At 41.7% G+C, this 20638-nt stretch overlaps 1 protein-coding gene across 11 annotated transcripts in view; it reads right to left on the bottom strand.

Annotated features, from left to right (window-relative positions):
- Positions 1–288: 288 nt before the first annotated feature.
- The window catches only part of PCBP2 (poly(rC) binding protein 2), a 48172-nt gene continuing 27822 nt past the window's right edge, over positions 289–20638 (bottom strand). The window contains exons 6-12 of one of the 11 annotated variants that reach the window (XR_013274679.1): positions 14372–14473; positions 13895–13936; positions 13478–13553; positions 9530–9588; positions 7660–7829; positions 3436–3573; positions 289–675 (exon numbers count right to left, since the gene is read on the bottom strand). Coding sequence is in view for 10 of the 11 variants with exons in the window: in XM_077483833.1 (XP_077339959.1) it covers positions 6413–6773; positions 7660–7829; positions 9530–9588; positions 13478–13553; positions 13895–13936; positions 14372–14473 (810 nt within the window). In the remaining variant the exon portion in view is untranslated. Of the gene's footprint in view, positions 676–3435; positions 3574–6147; positions 6774–7659; positions 7830–9529; positions 9589–13477; positions 13554–13894; positions 13937–14371; positions 14474–20638 lie in introns of those variants that run through there. The other 10 variants (XM_077483843.1, XM_077483842.1, XM_077483834.1 and 7 more) reach the window with 10 other exon arrangements.

Genomic DNA, 20638 nt, shown 5'->3' on the forward strand with positions numbered 1-20638 from the left:
ACAATCACACAATAACTCACGTTTTTGAACAAAGTTTAGATATTTGGGCACAACTTATGTGTTCGCATCTGCACAGGAGTACACAGGGTTGGTGCGCTCAACTTTTTCTTATTGCTTTTTACTTTACACTGTCTACTTTTTGATCACTTATGTCCATTACTTACAGATTCTTTTTAAGCAGTTTCTCAACATAACTACATTCTGGATACTAGAACAAGTATTTTGCCTGCTTACAGCCACCTTCTAGTCGAGCAGACATCTGTGCTGATAAAAGCAAAAGAAACCACAAAATTTCAGTCCGTCTTTATTTGTTTTCTGAAAAATTCCTGACGTTACAGAACTAAATTGAAATGCCTTTAATAACCCACTCTTTACATTGTGACTTAAATAAAAAAAATTAGGTAACAGGACAAACTTTTATAAAACTAAAATCTTTATCAGCAGGTTTTAACAGCAGAAGAGGAAAACCGAAATTGAGTTAAAAATGTCATTTCAATAAAAGAAAAAAAATTCATGAGTGGATGAGGAAAAAGCACGATGAAACTGAAAACTTGCAAACTAGTTAAAACCTGAAAAAAGGCTGTTTGCAGGGCTATGCAGACTGACATGAGCTAAACAGAGGAGATGCTGGAAGTTGCTTAACTGCTTCCCATGCCACCAGCTTCTGAAGAAAGCCTAAAAGAAAAATGAAAACATTATGAAGGCTGAAATCAAAACTTCCACAGTGTGTTCTGTTACATAAAGCCTATTATAAAGAACACAATTTAAGCAGCTTGGAAACAATCACATCTAGTTATGCCTGGTGAAAAATGGGAGACGTTTGGCAATGCAGTGTCTTACCCTTTGATTAGTAACTATTGGAAATGTCCATTTTGGCTGCCATATACAGAGATATAAGCAAAATCTAGTACTTAACCGCTTACTCAAATTACCCCTTGCAGTAGGGCTCTCCCTGTACTACAGTGGTTAAACACTCACCTTTGTCTAAGGTACCATTGAAAATAAGATTTTTGTACTTACCATAAAATTCTCATGAAGTCTTTAAAGAAGACACAGGAATTCTTAAACAGTTGGCTTATACTGCCACCTACAAGAGGCTGGGACACTTGCAATCAGATGTTAAGCCAACCCCTCATAACCCCACCTCCAACCATCATGCTTGGCTTTTGTACTGCTTGCTCACAAAACACATCAGAGCCAGGACCCATGTCTTCAAATGGACTTGAAAAGGATTTCACAGAAAGTCTTATTCTGTGTATAGTCCATTGAGGAATGCAGGAATACTTAAACAGTTAGGACGTTCAAAAGCAGTCCACTGAGGAGTAGACATTAGCCACTAGGATCCAACAGATGTGGAAGATCATACTAAAATGTAAACAAGAAATCAATGCCTTAAGACCAGATGAATAAGGGCTAACCAAATATGAATATTTCCACAACCAAAGGAGGGTACTTGAGGATCAACCTGATGGCACCACACCGCCACTGATGACCACAGGGGGGAGGCTACATGAAAATTGCTATGAGTGCCAATCTAAGTGAAAGACCTAAAGGATCTTCACCCTAGAAAAAAAAAAAAAAAGTCAGCAGTTACAAATACTGTAGCTGCTGACTTAATAAAAGAACCCTTACCTGACCAAGGATCCGCGTTTTTTGCCTCTCCAGCATGTTTAGTGTGGGAAAGCAGCGGTGACTCTTTGCAGCTTCACAACTGACTTCCCGCCTGTGTGAATGGTCCCATAGCCTGCAGGGACCCGTGTGTTCCAGCAGGATGTGGGTAATGGGCGGGGGCCCTTCCAACTTCCAAAAGTGGGTACCTATGAAAACCAGGTATCTGCTGCCCCATAAAAAATAATGAGTGCCAAAAGCAGAACTTCCCTTTTGGGTGAAGCATACATATTGCAGAGTATATTACCACCTAGGGACCTACAGGGATGAACAAACTTGTCTCCCACATGCAAAAGTGGTATCATCCCTTCAAGCAAAAGGCCAAAGACATAAGTGGACTTCTGGCTTTAAGATTTGCAGCCTAAGTGGGAGGTAGACTCTGGTCACCTACAATGTACTACTGTAGTAGTAGGATGGGGGTTCTTCAATCATATCCACAAATCTCCTGCATTGAGGCAGATGCACAGTTCAACCACCATTAGTATCTGAGAGACCCCTTCCCATAAAAAAAGGGAAATCCCTGTCTGCAGATTTTATTTTTTTTAAATCGGATGACATATTTAGGTCTTAGCCTTAGACCTATCAGTGGGAACTCTAAAAAGGCTAGATCAATTTGGTGCCATGCCTAAATTGTATGACTGGAGGGTCTACGCTCTACAAACCTTTGGTATTTTATGGAGTTTACTGTATTTGAGCAGAACAAGGACCTTGGCATGTAATAGGGACTTCAGGCACATTGGGCAGCACAGGGTTGGGTAAGGGATGTCAGTTCAAATCCAAACCCCAGCACTACCTGCCTGGAGTTGGCACATTCTTCCTGTGCAGGTTTTCTCCAAGTACTCTACTCTGGTTTCCTCCCACACTCCAAAGGCAGGTTAGTTGATTAATTGGCTCCTGTCTAAACAGGCCCCCTAGTAGGTGTATGTATGAATCCAAGTTAGGGTCCTTCCATTGTAAGCTCCTGGGAGCACAGGGACTGTTGTGAATGTACAATATATACGTAAAGCGCTGTGTAAAATTGTCAGCACTGTAATAATAAAATAAAAAAAAAGTTTAGCAATAAGGCCACCAGGGTTAAAACGACTGAGCTGTGGATGGGAGTCAAGAGCATAGAACCACAAAATACCTGAAGTGGACATAAGTGGCCTTGTGGACACGGGAGAGGTCTTGGCCACACCATGGCTATAGTAGATCCTGATGAGGGACTAGGGGTTCCAGGATCTAGGTTTTGGCTGTATCTTCTGGATACCAAGAAATCACCCATAGAAGCAGCAGAGCAATATGGGCTGAGCTCACTCAGTGCCTTTAAAGGACACACAAACCCAAGCAGCTGGTGTTTGTGAGGTTTCACAGAAGCGATGGATGGGGCAAGTGAAACTGCATTTAACCCCTTGGCACCGGCTTCTGCCAGCCCATTAAGGGTTAAGAATGCCAGGAGGAAGGGCAGTGACTGCCTGTCACAGTGGTCACATAATGGGGCACTTTGCATTAGCCGCCAGTCACTGTGCCAGGAGCGTGCTCTCGGCACATCTATTGCACACAAATATGCGGCCGCTCAGCACCAAGGCTCGGTCACTGAGAGGCTGCATATTTACATAAACTCTGTGCCAACAGGTTAATGGTACCCTAGACAAAACAAGAACCCTCTCAGTTCAGGGATGCCCCCAAAGCAAGAGTAACTTTGAAATTCCTTCAGAGTTCAGTTTTTATTAATTATTCTGCAGTGGAACTGTAGGCAAACCAAATACACATTTACTGCTTTCTTACCCAAAGGATGTGCAATTCGGCCAGCAATTCCTGCGACACATCTTGACAATCAGAAGATCGCTACATCCTTTAGAATACTGCCTCCTGGGTCAGCTCATTTGACAGAGCACAATGCTCTTTCACTGTCCAAGGAACAGGCTGGAGGCAGAGAGGTAACAAAGCTGAAATGCTGAACCAGTCAGACAAATCCTTTGTAAACGTGCATTTAAACTGTTGTGTCCTTTTACCTTGCATGACATTTTAGTGGTTTAAAAAAATAAAAAAAAAACAGTTTCTATGTATAGATTCCATCTATCCCTGTGCCTGGGGGCAGTGTACCACATTACATCTGCAGGCTCTTCTACATGCTTAGCAGTGCTCCCAATTATAGTCCATCGGTCTAGTCAGACTTAAGACTCCAAGGAGCTTGACAAGAACAGCATATTTTTGGTACCCTTTCATTACCTGGCCAACAGAAAGATAGCATGGACCCAAATATTTGACACCCATCCAACACCTAGTCTCAATACTCTTCAATCAAAATTAGTTTTCACTAAAAAGACCCTTTTAACTGGCTTTATGGTAGTTTTCATCAACTCCCCCTCAGATCTTGAGTACAGCATCTTCTAACAAAAATTCTAAGCAAAAACCTTGACAGAATGGTTATTAGTTGCCATCACTATGTTCATGCCTGAAATGTTAGTTGCTAGACTTTTCATACTGAAACTTGTTTAATGCTTTGGTCTAAATACAAGCTAGCAGAATTCTGACACTTCTCTACATACATGTTGCAGGTCATCAACTCAATATTTAAGCCAGTGTCAGAACAGCCAGGCAACTAGCATTTACGGGGACCCACACAACTTGTGCTAGACTAATACGTGGCAGAATGGCCCCCCTGGGGGAAAAAAAAAAAAAAAGTTATGTTCATTCCTTTAGCAGCCACCAGAGGCCCACTGCATGTGGCCGGCAGGCGCAATCGCATGCACGAATGCCAGCATGGGGATTTGTGGGGGTGGGGAGGAGGGGGTTGCAAATTTTGTTTGGGTACAGTGCAGCACGGCCCCGCAATTGTCAGTTAAAGCAACGCAGTGCCAAATTGTAAAAAGTGCTCTGGTCAAGGGGGTAAAATCTTTCCCGGGGCTGAAGTGGATAAAATGGTGTCTATAGCTACAATTTCACCTCAAAATGTCACCCATGACTTGAGATCTGTATTATATAGATTTCAGGTAACCCAGAAGGAAAAAATCCAGGGTGAATCCAAGAAGTAGGAACCATGGGTGGTCCTAGGGCTAAAAGGTGACACTAGGTGGTACTTGAAATGTTGTATACTTTTAGTAAATCTTTCAAGTTAAAATGGATTCAAAATATGCCATCAGTTATGAACACATTCTTTATGTTATTGTGTAGACAGAATGGATACAGGCATTGGTATTCACATGTACTCAATCCAAATCAGGCTTGTTCTTTTAACAGATCAATGGCATAAGTAAAATCACAGTGAAAAATGAGTGCATGGTAAGGTCAGACTAGGCTCGTCTAAAAAGACTGGATACTGTATGTATTATTGCAAGTGGTTAAACCGGAATATTCTCATCTTAGCACTGCTGGCAAGTAGACCCACAGTCCTACAATGCTTGAATTGTGCATATACCGAAAACCCTTATGCATACGGTTTATTTGGTGATTTGCAAGTATACAAAAGGATATAGCAGTTGACCGGTCCTTAGATGTGGTGGTTGCATTAGTTTTCATTGTTGGGCCAAGAATATTCCAAATACAGAAGACACCCATTTTAATAAGGAAAATCAGTGTCCTGTACACTGGCTGTGAGCTGGACCAGAAAGCAACCTTATTTTACTCATTAACTACCAATCTGACTATTCTCTCCCACCCTCCCGATGCAGCTGAGACAAAGGCAGATAAGTCTGAAGTGCTTAGTCAGAGTGGTAACCCTGGCTCTAGTAGGCGAGTGAAGCTATCCAGAGACAGGTGTATTACACAATTACCAAATAAAAAAATGCAGCCACTACATCCAGGGACAAGCCTGCTATAATACATGTGTTTCTTTAAGGATTTTTGCACCCTTGTATCAAGACACCTTTACATCACTGTAGTTGGTGCTCTTTGCACCATGTATTGAACCTATCAAAGTGCCTGAATGAACTTAATGCAACCACTCAATTTTACTGAAAACAGACTACACCAAGATTTAATGGTTGCCAGAGATTAAACCTGAAAAACATGGCGTACAGTGTAGTTAAGGAAAACCTGTAGTTTGAGGTTATAGAGCCAATATACTGCTCAAGATATAGCTCTGCACAAAATATACCTATATGTGAAGTAACTAGCAAAACTAGTGCTCCACCTAATGTGATTTTTCGAATCAAGCTGTGAACAGAAACCTTGTGAAAATCTGTTAGGGCCTTTGTGAATGCTTATGCTATTTTTTTTCTCATAAAAGCATTACTTTGCTTAATGAAACTGGCAAATTAAGTGCAAAATGCTATTGACTGTGTAACACCACCTGTGTCAACCAGACTGCTTGCTTTGATGAGATTAGGGAAAATGGTTATGGGTTAACTGTCTTTAGCCCTTGCACTGCAAACATGCCAGTTTCTAAGCATTTCCAACATGCAAATATTTTTCCTAAGGAAAGTTGTCAAGACAAACAAAGCCAGTATGGAGGCAAGATGTAAAATTATCTTTCTATATAAAAACAAAACTAAAACATTGTCAGCAAACCAATGTTGCTTTATTGAAATACAGTGAATGCTAATAGCCAACACTACTGGCAAGGTTTACAGATTCACAAAAAAGGCAAAAAAACTACCTTTTCAATTACTTATAAGCCTCAAATATTGCAAACTAATCCACCATCTAGGTGGTACAACTTATGCGTAGCATACTGAGACTTTGATGCAGCAGAATACACAGTCAAATTCAATAAAATAAAAATGTGTAGGTGTGAACAGTTTGAACTAGTCAAACAGACTATTCAATAAGGAGAGAAACGCTGCTTTTCCGATTTCGCTTTAGTATACAGCTGGGTAGCAGAGGCAGGAACAGCAGAGGATGAGGTAGAGGAGGCGGTGGACACAACATTTAGAGCCAGGAGCGGGACGGGTTTCATGTCAAGCAGATTGGAGACACAAGGGACAGTCGAGGGATTAGGGAGGCTGGAAGGTGTTTCCGAGGAAGAGGAGTTGGAGGCGGAGGAAGGTTCACCACCCCCGGCCGTGGAGGTGTTCACCAGAGAAGGGGCAGCGTTGGAAGAGGAAGGGGTGGAGGATTGAGAGATGCTGAGAAGGTCAGGGGTCGTGACGCTCTGGGAGGAGGAAGGTTTAGCAGTTTCTAGACTGTAACAGAGGAGAAAAGAAAAGGGAACAAAAACAAAAACGGGTGGGTGGGAGGGTAGGTACAAAACGAAGGAGTACAGGAGGATAACAATGGAAGCGGAGAGCAAGCAGAACTATATATCAAGCACAAAGTCTACCACTATAGTTACAAATGCCACCCAACTAGTGTCACTTCTGTTTTACAACTACCAAAAAGTGGTCAGACATTAAAATTAGTTTCCCTTCAAATATTACTCTTACAGTGCACCCTGCAGTAAAATACCACTAGAGTTTTGAAATGGCCCCCCACAAATATGTTGCACTGCTCAGTTTTTTTCAATGGCTGGTAAAGGTTTATTGCAGACTTCAGGGCTAACTAAGCTAGAAACCTCTTCTGAATACTCAGTTTTACAAAAAGGGCACAAAATCTAATATTGCCAAGTGTGAAGAAAAAACAAATCTGGTCAACCAACCATTTCCTTATAATCCCAATAACCACAGATAATGTTTTCCCTGTGGGCTCTCCATTTTTTGGTGTTGATTTGCCTTCCAGTATTCTCTTGGCATTTAAACCTGGGGTAGCCCCTTTGGAATGTACCATACATGCAAGGATAGATAACATAATGGAAATTTTACACTAAGAAAGAGCCAAGGCTTTCATGGAAGGCAAATCTAGATACTGTAGAACATATATATATATTTGTAGACATGCAAATAGTCCAGTCACTATATGGAGCATAAAAAACACAAGTACCCAAACAATCATGGTTTCCAGATCTTTATAATACAGAATTTTGCATCTGGAAGAACCATATAACAGATCTGGAAAACATGTAGTGACTGGGGAGGACACCTTGAAATAGCTAAACTTATCAAAATACTTGTTCTGTTAAGATCAAGGTCTTACCTGACATTGATAAGGTACTGGGCCAAACTAATGCTGGCGGTGGACCCAGTAATTGTAACCTGACGATCAGTGGAACCTTCAACAGGATTAGCAATCTTAATCTGTGCTCCAGACATCTGACGAATCTCATTTATTTTAGCTCCTTGACGTCCAATGATGCAACCGATCAGCTGTAACAGAAAAACCTCATATAAACAATTTATCCTTTTTAATTACCAACATCCAAGTTACATTCTAGGACAAATAGTGTTTAGATTTCAATAAAAGCCTAAATACCCATTTTGTTTGAATTTCGGGATGTCACCCGGGAGTCACGTGACCACTGAGCTGACTGCTCAGCTCCTCACACCGTAGCCCTGGACCGAAGTATCAGAGCATCTGGGAGACATGACTGGCCTGAAGCTACTTCAAAGATATTAACAAGCTTAGTTTCTAACAATGACAGAGCAGGATGAAGGCTTGAGAGACAGGCTGGCAGTGATTTTTTTTAAACATTTAAGTATTTTATTATGACAGGCAGGGAGGGAAGGGAGGGGAGGGGCAGAGGAGACAGCAGGATGACAGACAAGTAAACTGACTACAGCGTCAGCTCAGCAGCCATGATAAATCGTGGTCAGTTTACAGTGGGGAGGGCAGAAACTGGCAAGATCAGACAGGTATTTTACAGCTTCCAGAGGGGCAGGTTACACAGCACAAGCACTGTTTAACCTGCTATAAGGGAACAGATTTTTTTTTAATTTTATTTTTTTAGCGTTACTAACAATTTAACTGCTGGTTTTTGTCTAGGGGCAAGGAGAGCAGAGATATACTTAATCTGCCATTCTCTGCTGCTCCTGCACATGGACGGTTCCTGACCTAATCACAGCCATAGATCGGCTCTGGATGGGAGGATAGCAGGAACAGCCCACCACTGGATGCAGGGGAATTCTGTTTACTGGAGAATCAAAGGATTGAGTAATAACAGGGCTGGGACAAGGGGTGGACAGGAGAGGCAGCTGCACTGGGCACTGTGGTATAATGCAAGGTTCTGTAGCACCACAAGGAGATTGGGAGGCGGTGGAGGGAATGTGTGTTGGGTGGTAGGCTAATGAATTGTTCTAGGAGGGGAGATTTGTGTTGGGGGGGGGGGGGGGGTCTGTGCTAGGATGGGTGATTTGTGCTTGGAAATAGGATAACGGTGAGGGGGGATTTGTGCCAGCAGGGATTGATTTGGGGGTGTGTGTGGTGGATTTGTGCTTGGAGGGGAAATTTGAGATGTAGAGGAATTTGTCTTGGGGAAATTTTTCCGGGGGGGAAAGTAGTACGCTAGGAGCTTGTGTTATGAGAGGATTTGAGTTAACGATCCAGATTGGTGCTTTTGTCTGGGGGAGGGGATTTTTACCGACAATGCTTCTACATCTAGCGGGGGGGGGGGTCACAATTTGGCATGTTCACCCTGGGCTCCAAGTCTCTCTGACCTAGCACTGGGTAAGTATATCCTTTTGCTGCACCCTGTGACAAAACTAGCAGTTAACTCATGCAGTGTGAAGAACTGCTTTAAGGCAAATCTTCCCAAATAGACACAGATGGCAAAAAAAAAAAACTGACGATGGTTATAATCCTCCCTTACGCTATTCAAAATTATAAAAAAGTTTGCATATAGTTCTAGTATTGAAGACCCCACCAAGGGATTCCTATATGAGTAGGTCAAACTGACTAAAACATTTGTGGCCTTTGAATGGAATCTCATTAATCTAAGGCTTTACGAATATCTACTTTGGCATTAAAGTTATTTTCCTCAAACTAAATGGCACCAGTGTTTCTTACAACATGGTAGTAGTTCATAACTATACCCTGTTGACCTCAAGCCTGCACAAGTTTATAAACTTACATCATTTGGAATGGTGAGTTCGTGGGACGTTGTCTGAGCTGAAGCATCAATACCTCCTGCAAATAAAGTAAATTTAAGTATTAAAAATCGTAGCTAAAAACAACCTGGACAAAGATGCTCCTATGCTTCAAGCTTTTAAAGCAGAGCTTAGCTATGCATAAAGGATGGGGGTTATCTGCTTACTGGAGATACAAGATTAAAGTTCTCCCTTTGAGAAGGTCAAATCATGTTCACAAATTTTATCAATACAATTTATGCTGGACAAAAGGGCAAAGTGTAGCACCAATTCCCTGCCACAGTGAGGAACAGAAGGTGGATGGAAAAAAAAATCAGTTTTCCATTCAGCCCACTGGGAAGGAGAACAGTACGCCTTTTTGAAGAGAAACAATTTTTGCTCACAGTAATAATCCGGCTGGTTCGGAAAGGCCCAGCTGAGATTTGAGTCATCTATGGGCAGCCTCGGTTGTGCTAAAGTTGATCCGTCATTCAACTTCAGTACAACCAACACGTCTCTTTACCCTTCTATCACTGCCAGCAGCTATAGCCCGGCAGCAGTGATTGTGCTCTGCTGGCAGGGAAGGCTCCCAGCTGGCAGAATAGTGCTGCAGGAGGGATTCCCCCTAAATATTGACAGTTTATGGGGGCATTGAGCAAGTTTCTGCTATAGCATATGTAGTCTTGCTCCTCTCTCTAGCACACCTGTGCAACAACCAAAATCTCTTGCATCAGCCACAGGGAGCAATGTCACCCCCTCCATTAGGTGACAGTACTCAGGTCAAGTGACTGGCCTCTACACCGAAGCTCTGGATCACGAGTACAAATTATCCCCCTCACACAAATGTCCCCAAATCAATCCCTGCCAGGGAGTGCTGATAAGGAGAGGGGCTGGGCCCAAAACAGGCAAAGTTGTTCTTTAAAGTGTTGAGGTTTATAGCGGAGTTCCAGACATTTATTAAAAGTCAGCAGCTACAAAAAGTGTAGCTGCCAACTTAAAACACACTCACCTGTCCCACAATCCAGCCGCCCGGAGCCTTGGTTCTCTCCCCCGCATCACTAGTGTGGGCACCTGGCTATGGCAACTTGCAGCTTCACAGCTGGGTGTGCACTGTGCATCCTGAATGGCCAAGCAATCTTCTGGAACCTGTCCCAGAAGATTACAGGGAGGGAGGTTTGAGAGGGAACTTCCGCTCAAGTTGCCTAGGTGGCAGAAGTGGGTATGCAAGTGGGTTAGGAGTTAAATGTGCCAAATGTGTCATGTCAGGGGGGTTAGGAGTCCTTAAAGCAGAAGTTACACTTTTGGGTGGAACTCTGGTAAGGTAAGGGCTGAATGAGACAGTAGTATGCCCAAAAGGACTTGCACCAACTGTCAAATGAAGAAATGCTCAGGGACTGTAAGTGGTCAGAAAAACAAACAAGAGCACTTTTTCCCCTTCAGAGCTTTATAATCACAGGCTTCAAAGAGAACATTACATTTTGTCGCCCCGAAAGTAATTTCTCCATGATTTAAGACTATTTTGTTGGCTGAAACTAATATGCATGAGAAAAGAGAAGATTTTCCTTCAATACACAAGTTCAGCAAATTTTTACAAAATGCCATTTAAAGCTAAAATGTTACCTAGTCTTACAGTTGTGCATCTGGTAGCTACGATTAAGATTAAGCATTGAGAATGAAATGCATCAGCCATCACATCTTGTACCCTACTGCTGTATGAATTTGTTATTTATACAATAAAAGGAGTTTATATCGGAGTGTGGCTGTCCAGATTCTCCATTACTATATGCTGAGCCTGCACCTGCCGCTTCCACCCTGAAGAGTGTAACCTCTTACAGTTGTGTATGTTTATCTGCTGTATTGAAAGAGCTCTGTTTTTTACTGTACTAGATTCTCAAGGTGCATTCGGAGCTGTAGCAAAAACACAAACAGGGATGGAAAAACAAGCTGAATCTTCAGCTTTATGTAAAAATATGAAAAAAGAAAAGCATTACAAAAAGCATGGTAGCGTGCACAAGTCCCTAAAACCACATTAGTAACCTTCACTGCAATAAAACAGACATTCTGCATGTTATCGCAGTGCCCAAGACACCACCATGTCACCGTGCGGTGTCAAATGATTTAGTGCATGTCACAAAGTTGCAAAAAAAAACCCTGATGAAATGAGCAAGGAACCATTGCAGATCAACTACTCATGAACTGGCGATTCATTGAACAAGCTGACAGCACAAGCATACCAGATTTTCAGCAAACCTCTCACTTTATAAAAGTCATTCTTTCCATCTTAAAATCACGGAGGTATCTGCAGAAAAATTCTATAAAAATGGACTAGTGACACTAAAAGGTTCACTCAAACAAGCAGCTATGCCTAGAACTGTGCTGTTAAAACAAAGTTATTGCAAAAAAGCCACACTTGTACATAAAACCACCATTTTCTCACTATTTGGGCTTTGCTGCCCGTTTTGCAGTGCTATGCAGGTGCTTTACTGCTCCCTCCGATACAAAAGTCTACAAGTTTGACAACTTGCTGAAAACCACCACACTGGGTGGGATAACCCATCTCTGCAAACCAGGATGCCCTGTCAGCTTTGTTCTAAGACATTTTATGCGATGCATACTAGCAAATTGACTATTGCCTTGGAAGAGAATTTTTATTTTTATTTTTTTTAACTGCTGCGGTCTGCAAATTTACAGTAACTCCACTTTACACGCCTACCGAGCTAATTCTGACACTTCTCTCCTACATGGAAAAATTTTTTTTTTTTGCTAGAAAATTACTCAGAGTCCCCAAACATTGTTTTCGTAGCAGAGATCCTAGGGAACAAAATGCTGTTGCAACTTATTTGGCACGGTATTTGCGCACCAAATTTTCAAATGCTTTTTTAGGGGAAAAACTTTTTTTTTTTAAAGTAGTGTTAGACCTTTTTTTGCATAATGTGAAAGATTTTGTAACGCAGCGTAAATACCCAACACGTCACGTTTTAAATTTGCACACACTCGTGGAATGGTGCAATTCGGTACTTAAAACTCCCTATAGGCAACGCTTTAATATTTTTTGAAAAACAAGATTGTGCCAAGTAAATAGACACCCAAATAAAAAATTGTGCATGTCAGTGAAAAGTGTCAAACTTCAATAATTGGTCCAATTCTGGTGTGCACACGAAGAAAAAACTATGTGTTGCAGGAAGGAAAATAAAACATTTGGATTGCCCCCAACAGTCAGTCAATATTGATGGGGAAGAGCATCCCCCTGCTGAGCCAGGGCAGAGAGGGGTGAGAAGGCAGAGGAAAGCCATCCTGGTCAGAAGTACACAGTGATCACTATAATGGCAGCTAGCAATTGTATGTAAAATGCTACAGGCTGGTTGCACCCAAGCTGACTGATCAACTTTGCTACATTCAGCCTGCCCGTACATGGTTTGAATCTCAGCCAGTCCGTAGAACCGGTGGAGATACAAGCAGTTTATGGCTGGCCTGGAAGCTGATTGGTTTCTGTGCAGAGCTGCACCAGATTTTGCACTCCCCAGTTTTAGTAAGTCAACCTCACAAGCTGAAGAGGTGTGGTAATGAAAAGACATACAATCGGAAAGCGTAAAAATTCCATAATCTGAGGACAAATTTAAAGTATGAATTTTGCTACCATTTTAAATTGTTAAAAATATGAACATGCCGTCATTCACTTAACTATTCTGTGCCAGGAAATTTCTCTTCACAATTTGGATTAAAAACAAACCATCAAACCCTTTGCAATTTTAACAGTCAAATGTGTCTACTAAAGACTGGAAGTAGGAATTCAAAAGACACATGCATGAAATACTATATGCAAAGTATAGGTTTCCCTTAGAAGATAGCACAACTATACTGATCTTTGAGTGAAGCAGCTGACAGACTGGAAAGATTGCAAAGCTAGCAGTGAGGCTCAAAAAAAAAAAAAATGAAAAGCAAAGATTCCTTACCACTGAATCCGGTGTTGCCACTATGGGACATAGGGAAGTGAGATTGCTGCATTGCCAGTTGGTGTAACTTGGTCAGCTAAGGAAGAAAAAAAATGCAGTTCTAGAGAGATGCAAGGCAACTGAATATTAACTAAAAAAAGAAGATGTGAACAGATTGCTTAGCTCAGTGTTCAGCTAGAAGACCAAATATATGAGAAATATTAGCGCTGTGATTGAGTACACACTGCATAGAATTGCAGAAAACAGTGCTAATCACTGTTCTAAGAGTGTACAGCTAAAAACATACTTGCAGGTTCATTCTATTTAGAGCAAAAGCAGATAAGACAAGGAGGTGCACAGCTTAAAATGTGAATCTGATACTGAAATACCCAGAACTACAGCCCTCAGAGCATTGCAAAGAGGCAAAAGCACACTTACATCAGGCTGAGGAATGGCATACTGTCCTTGAATGGTGTAGGCCTATAAAAAGGAGCAAAAAGTAGTCCAATTAAACCCATGTGACAGCCAGCAAGACCAACGTGTGAAGGCAAGTGCTAACCAGACAAGAAATAAAAACAGTAAGCAAAGCAGATTTAGGAAGACCAATCAGCATTAGCAGTTAAGAGTGCAGCAAGACCATATTTAAAAGTGTTTCCTACTCATGAGTTGCAAAGTGAAAGCGTGGCTACAACAAATAAAATGTAGTGTAGAGTTTCTAGGCCCATGTAGGACTGCCAAAGCATTGAGAATTGCACATGATCTGTGATAAGAAAACATTGGCATCTCAAAATTTCTCGTATTTTCATACTTCATTTTTAATAAGCCTGCAACTATTCGTTTTAGAAGCAGCTTATAAAAAAAAGATTTTGAAAATTAAAATAAAAACGTCTAGTAGAGTAAATTATCAGGACCTACCCCATGGAGATCCACAGCATCTAGGGAGACTCCCCCTGTGTGGGACCTCCGCCCCTCCCACAGGTCAGTCTCACATGCGTGCCCTCCGGCCTGGCGCGACACCTGTTGAACAAAGCGAAAACGGGATTCAGTTATCTCTGATAAAAGTCACAGCCTCAGTCCTCAGACATCATAACCCCAGCCACCACATCCATTGGAAACATTGGAAAGGATGAGTCGGGTCATGGATCCAAAATGAGGCCACAAGTTTAAGCTATTCCTTAACTTCACTCATATCTATCTCCGTGTATGCTTATACTTAAAATGCATCTTAAACAGAACAGCAACAAGAATTTCAGACTGTTGATAAAGATATCTATGCCACAAGCAAATATCAGCATTTGAGAACTAGTTAGGACTTTAACACTGATCTCTGAAAAGTAAAAAACAAGTTATTCCACCAACAGTGCACTGTCTGGCATAAAATTTAAGTCACATGACCTTTATTCTAAGTCTAATCATAAGCATCAACCTAACACTAAAGCCTTAATCCTTCAGTTATTACAGGCCTGAAAAATTAGAACATGTAAAGGATTAGCAGCAACTTAAAAAAGGTTTCATAGGTATATTAACAGAACTGAATACCAATTTACCCTGACGATGGCACAAAAGGATGTGCGTATCTAACCCTAGTACTGCCTACGAGTAGTCTCAGTATCCTTTACAAATGCTCTGCAGCAAACACGTGCTAAATAGATGTTCTGTTACAGAATTGTGGCATGAAGTAACCATTTAATGCAGCCATAACCGCACTTGAATAGAGTACCCTCTTTCTTAAACAATATGGTGAACTTATGTGTCAGTCATTTTGGATCCATGATTACAACTCTTCAGTGAAAGGAAACAAAATTTTAATAAAAGAAGACTTCATAAGGCAGTCGCTTCCATCAGAGACACTTAACACTTTGTTCAAAAAAGGTGACAGATGCAAAGAATTTTACATACAACAGCTTGTTCAGAATTAGCTCTGGGAGGAAAGTAAACCCGACTAAAAGCCAACCCTCAAAATGTAACAATAGCTGTGGCACAAACACAAGCCATCAGCTTTATTGACCTTTGAAATTAGGAAACTTTCAGCTTGTGCACTGGCAAGGAACCTAAAATGTGTGACACCTACAAAATTATGGCATGCAAAAACCTAACATTTAGACCATTTTGGTAGCTGAAAATTTAAGCATGACACTTAAAACATTGCCTCACCATTGCCCTGCTTACAGTTTATATTGCAATATTATAGTTCAGCTTATTAAACACCGTAAAATGTTTTTCTATATGGTCACGGCTGCCAATCTCCTCTGTATACAAGGAGAGCAAATAGCTGAATCAGAGTAGCAACATCACCCACAGACATCCACAGCAAAAAAGTGATGAGCTGGGAGAAAAAAGGAGTGTACAAAAAGGGAGCTTTGCTCCAAAAAACATGAAGAAAAAACAAAAAACAAAAAAAACACTGCAATTCTAAAACATATACAGAGCACTAGATCAATGGCAAGGCAACATTTATAAGTTGTGCTGTTTAGCATCTATTTCAAGTATAGTTTCCCATTTATGCAAATGTGGGGGGGGGGGGGGGGGCAAAGCAAAAAGCTGTAAAAAACTGAATTACAAGTTGCACAGGTATAGTCCAAAAATTAAAAGGCCATGCTCTAATGTGCAAAAAAAAGTGCTTATATCTATGAATGATAAACAATTACTACGTTAGTGCAGCACTCCTCACCTTACCATTACTACACCAAAAAATATACAACCTACATACATAAATCCACAGTACAAAGTGAAGAAACACAAAACACAATGCAAATGTGAATTAAACTTCTCCACTTGTGCACTCACCTAGATTATGGCCTGCTAAGTGAATTGAAGGTCAAAACTAGCATGAAACATCCAGTTAAGCACTATTGCAAGCTCAAAAATACTGCACTTACGTGATCTAATAGTTCCAACCAGAATCAAGCAGCCTGTGTACATGTCACATTGGTCTGGCTTTCTAGCAGCGGCTCAGTCAATCTGAGAAGCACAATCTCACTGGTCACACCCATCAGATGTAGTGCATCCCTATCAGACCGCTGAGGAAGAGCCACTGCTTACAAAGTAGAAAAAAAGCCATGGAAGGAAACATGCATGCAGGCTTATAGCGATTCCAGTTGGGACTATTGGATCATGTTACTTGCAATTTAAATATATCAGTGCGCAGTATGAAGTTCTTCATTGTATTTTGAGCTTGCCATTGCCTGGGATGGACGCTGGAGAAATGGTGTCTAACTGGATAACTGTTCATGCTGGTTTTGATCTAAGTGATGTCCATCTAAGGCCTCTTTCACCTGACCGATCCATTCAGGTCCGCCTGTCAGTTTTTTTTTAGGCGGACCTAAACGGATGCTCCATGGACCTCTATGGAGCGGCGGATGTCAGCATTGATATGTCCACTGACATCCAACCAGCTCCGAAAAAGTGTGACGGATGGGGAAAAAAAAAAAAAAAATACTTTTGCATCTGTCTGCAGATCAAGTGACGGACTCTGCTGTCCGTCGTCATCCGATCTCCCATAGGGGAGAGCGGCGCTCTGACAGGTCCATCCCTGTGCAGCGACAGACCTGTCATCTGCTGGCTCAGCGGGGATCGACGGAGCGATACCCGCTGAGCAAGCGGATGTCCACAGGGTGGATCATCACTGATCCGCCCCATGTGAAAGGGCCCTAAGTGAGCACACAGCTGCACAGGTGGAGGGGTGTGGACATTACAGGTGATTTCAGAAGTCTGGTTGAAATCAGAAGTTTCAGTACACTTGTTTATATTGCACAAACTGGAAATACTGTGAGCACGAGAAATATATGCACATTGTGCACCATTTTATTTTTAGGTTGGTGTTGAGTTTTCTATGTTTCTTCAATTTGATTGCAGAGCGTATTGATGTACATTTATCTGTTCTCTGCATGCACAGCGTATTGATGTACCTACATGCCTGACAAACATGTTTACTTTTATTGTATTTTTATTTTAGCGTCTATAGTAAGGTGAAGAGCGCACTGCACTTATTCAGGAAAAAACAAAAAAATAAAACATTTATGGACAGGCATTGAAAAAGCAAATGTCTTGATAAGGCTAATTGGGTACCTAAATAGAAAATATTCCCCCCCTTTATCAGACCACTGTAAAACATGGTTGACAAATACAGGTTATGAATATTGGACTTACTAGGAGGCAGATTGATATCAGGACTCCTAGAGGTCGACCGATACATCGGCCGGCATTTGGCGTTTAATCAGCATCAGCCAATTGTGCCGATTAAAAAAAAAGGCAGATTTAAACTTCAGCAGGACTGGCAAATAACTTCTGTAATCGTAGTCAATGCAAGTTGCCTGAAGACTTCCTTGTCTCCTATCTGATCAGCCTGCCAAGTCTGAGAAAAGCTAAAGAGATGCAATATTTCTACTTCTAAATGGACTAAACTCTGTTTAGGCGTTTTCAGTTTAACCATTTAAAGACTAAATCTTTTCTGACTTGCTGCTTACAAGTAAAAATCCTGCATTTTCTGCTAGAAAATCACTTAGAACCCCCAAACATTAAGTTTTTTTTTTTAGTAGAGACCCTAGGAAATAAAATAGCGGTTGTTGCAATATTTTAGGTCATACGATATTTGCGCAGCGGTCTTTAGGTATTAAGCAGCAGAAGGAACTTTGATTTGTAAATATTGGAACTGGCCAATCTCTATATCCAAAAAGTATACAACAGTGCCTTTCACTGGGTTCCTATAGCAAGGATACATTTTCCCTAGGAAAAGCCAAAACTCCTCCCCAGTCATTACTGCACAATAGAAAATGTTCAAAGATAGGAAAACCTTTAAAAAATTGCATACAGTAAAACCTTGGATTGCAAGCATTTGTTCCAGAAACATGCTTGTAATCCAAAGCACTTGTATATCAAAGCAAATTTCCCCATAATGGAAACTCAAATGATTTATTCCACAACCATTTTTTCATAAGTCCTTCGGTTTAAAGTCCATATAAAAAAAAAAGGATTATAGCAATGTGACCAGGTTGAGCAACAAAGTCCATCCACAAGGGGATTAGAAGCAAACTCCAGCAAAAGCTACAGAGTATGAGAGAGAAGAGGCGCCTCTTAGTGTAGCAATATGATTACATTTACAACATTTAGCAACTCACATGGTTGATGCTTAAAAAGGGGCACATCTTAGTATGCAGGCATCCGGGGTAAAACCGTCCACAGACCATCCCCCACACCACCGGCTCTCACCGATGTCAGTCTACAATCGTGACTGGGAGTGGCGTGATTGACCAGCTTGTGGAGCACATCGTGGAAGAGATTAGGTCAATGGCAGTGAAGAGGATGGTCTATGTAGACAGTTTTACCCCTGATGCCTGCATACTTAGATGTGCCAGTTTTAATCAACCATACGAGTTTCTAAATGTTGTACCTTCATTAATTGTAAACATGTTGCGCTTTTATACTCAGTTATGACATGAGGATACTTGTATATCAAGACATCGCTTGCATATCAAGTCAAAATTTATTAAAAAGGTTTGCTTGTCTTGCAAAAATGCTCTCAAACCAAGGTTTTACTGTATAAACAAAATATTGGATAGCGGGAAGAGTTAATTTCTACCAGAATTTCTTATTCACGCGTCATAAAATAAAAAATCCTTCACCCCGCTTTTCTGAAAGTAGAGACCCTGCAGAATAAAATGGCAGTTCCAATTTTTTGCATCACACATTGGTGAAAAATGGCTTATCAAGGACAGTTTAGTGCATATAAAAACCACCCAGTTTTTATTATAAAAACATTAGGTTGTGCAGAGTACACAAGACTGCCAACATTTCATAAAAGCCCTTACAGGTCATCAGTTTAGAATTAATCTTGAATAGTGCTCCTAGAACTATTACCCTCATTCATGCATGGCAATATGCAACATAGACTTGCCAACCTCCCCCCCATGTGCATTTACATTTGTGGCTGTGCAAGCGTAAGCTCTTTTGAAAGTGAAGATTCTTCAATGACTGGCACAGATGAGGCAGTGCTGATTTTATTTGGTACAAGATGGTGCCAGTCAGTGCCCATTTGTGGGTAAAAACTGGGCTGTCATTTGCACATGTGGATGGCCATGGGTTACATATCTGGTCATCCACGTTGCCCCACTTCCCTGGTGGTCCTGGCGGCTATCCTGGTGGCCCAAGGGTAAGCGCCGATCAGCTCTCCTCTACTCGCGTCTGTCAGACGCGAGCGAGGAAAAGCCGATCAGCGTCTTTTCCTATGTACATTGTGATCGGACACGGCTGATCACGTGGTAAAGAGCTTCCACCGGAGGCTCTTTACCGAGATTGGCGTAGTGGTGTGTCAGACTGACACCGCACTACCGATCGCCGCGATGCGCGCCCCGAGTGCGAGGCGGCATGTTATCCCAAAGGACGTCATGATGCCCAGTCAGGATAACAGATCCACTTCCCAGACGTCAATCTATTGACCGGGTGGGAAGTGGTTAAACAATATTCACCAGTGCATAGGCAATGTAAGCAGCTCTAATAGTAGAAGGGGACCATCTGACCCGCAATGCCCTGATGACCATTTTTTGGATTTCCCCTCACCTACTTTCAGTGACCGTTGTCACTGATACAGATCGCGAATCTACCTTGTGGGGACACAAAATAACTAACACCTCACCTCATCAGGGGTTCCAATTCTCCCTTCTGAAAAAAGTTTAGACAGAATGTGTCAATTCTACAGATCAGAAGAAAGGTTTCTGGTACAGCACCCTAGCATGCAATAGTGTAATCTCCTTAAGTGCCGGTTCACACTAGTGCGATGCCAGACATCGCATGTAATTCGCAGCGCCACTGCTGTTCACATTACATGCGACTTCTGTGCGGTGTGATGTCAGCCACAGATAGTATGGCCAATATCGCATTCGGCCCAAACTCGCACAGGACCTTTTTTCTATTCGGACCAGAATCAGATCGCATGTGTTCACACATATGCAATCCGATTCATGCCCGAACTGTTACTTCGCAGTGTGATATGTGAGCCGAAATGTGTGTGGTGTTAACATTTGACACTCCCCAGCAGTTCGTATATGGAAGTGAGAACTGCCCTGCACGTCGGTGGCGATGCGGGAACCCGCAGTTGATTTGCAGGGTTCTTGCATCGCACTAGTGTGAACAGGCACTTAAGGTAAAGTTCACCTTCACAGGAAAAAAAATCTGTCAGGTGAACTT

Source organism: Lithobates pipiens, unplaced genomic scaffold (genome assembly GCF_037356315.1).
Source record: "Lithobates pipiens isolate NorthernLeopardFrog02 unplaced genomic scaffold, aLitPip1_a1.2 Scaffold_16, whole genome shotgun sequence".
Classification (NCBI taxonomy): domain Eukaryota; kingdom Metazoa; phylum Chordata; class Amphibia; order Anura; family Ranidae; genus Lithobates; species Lithobates pipiens.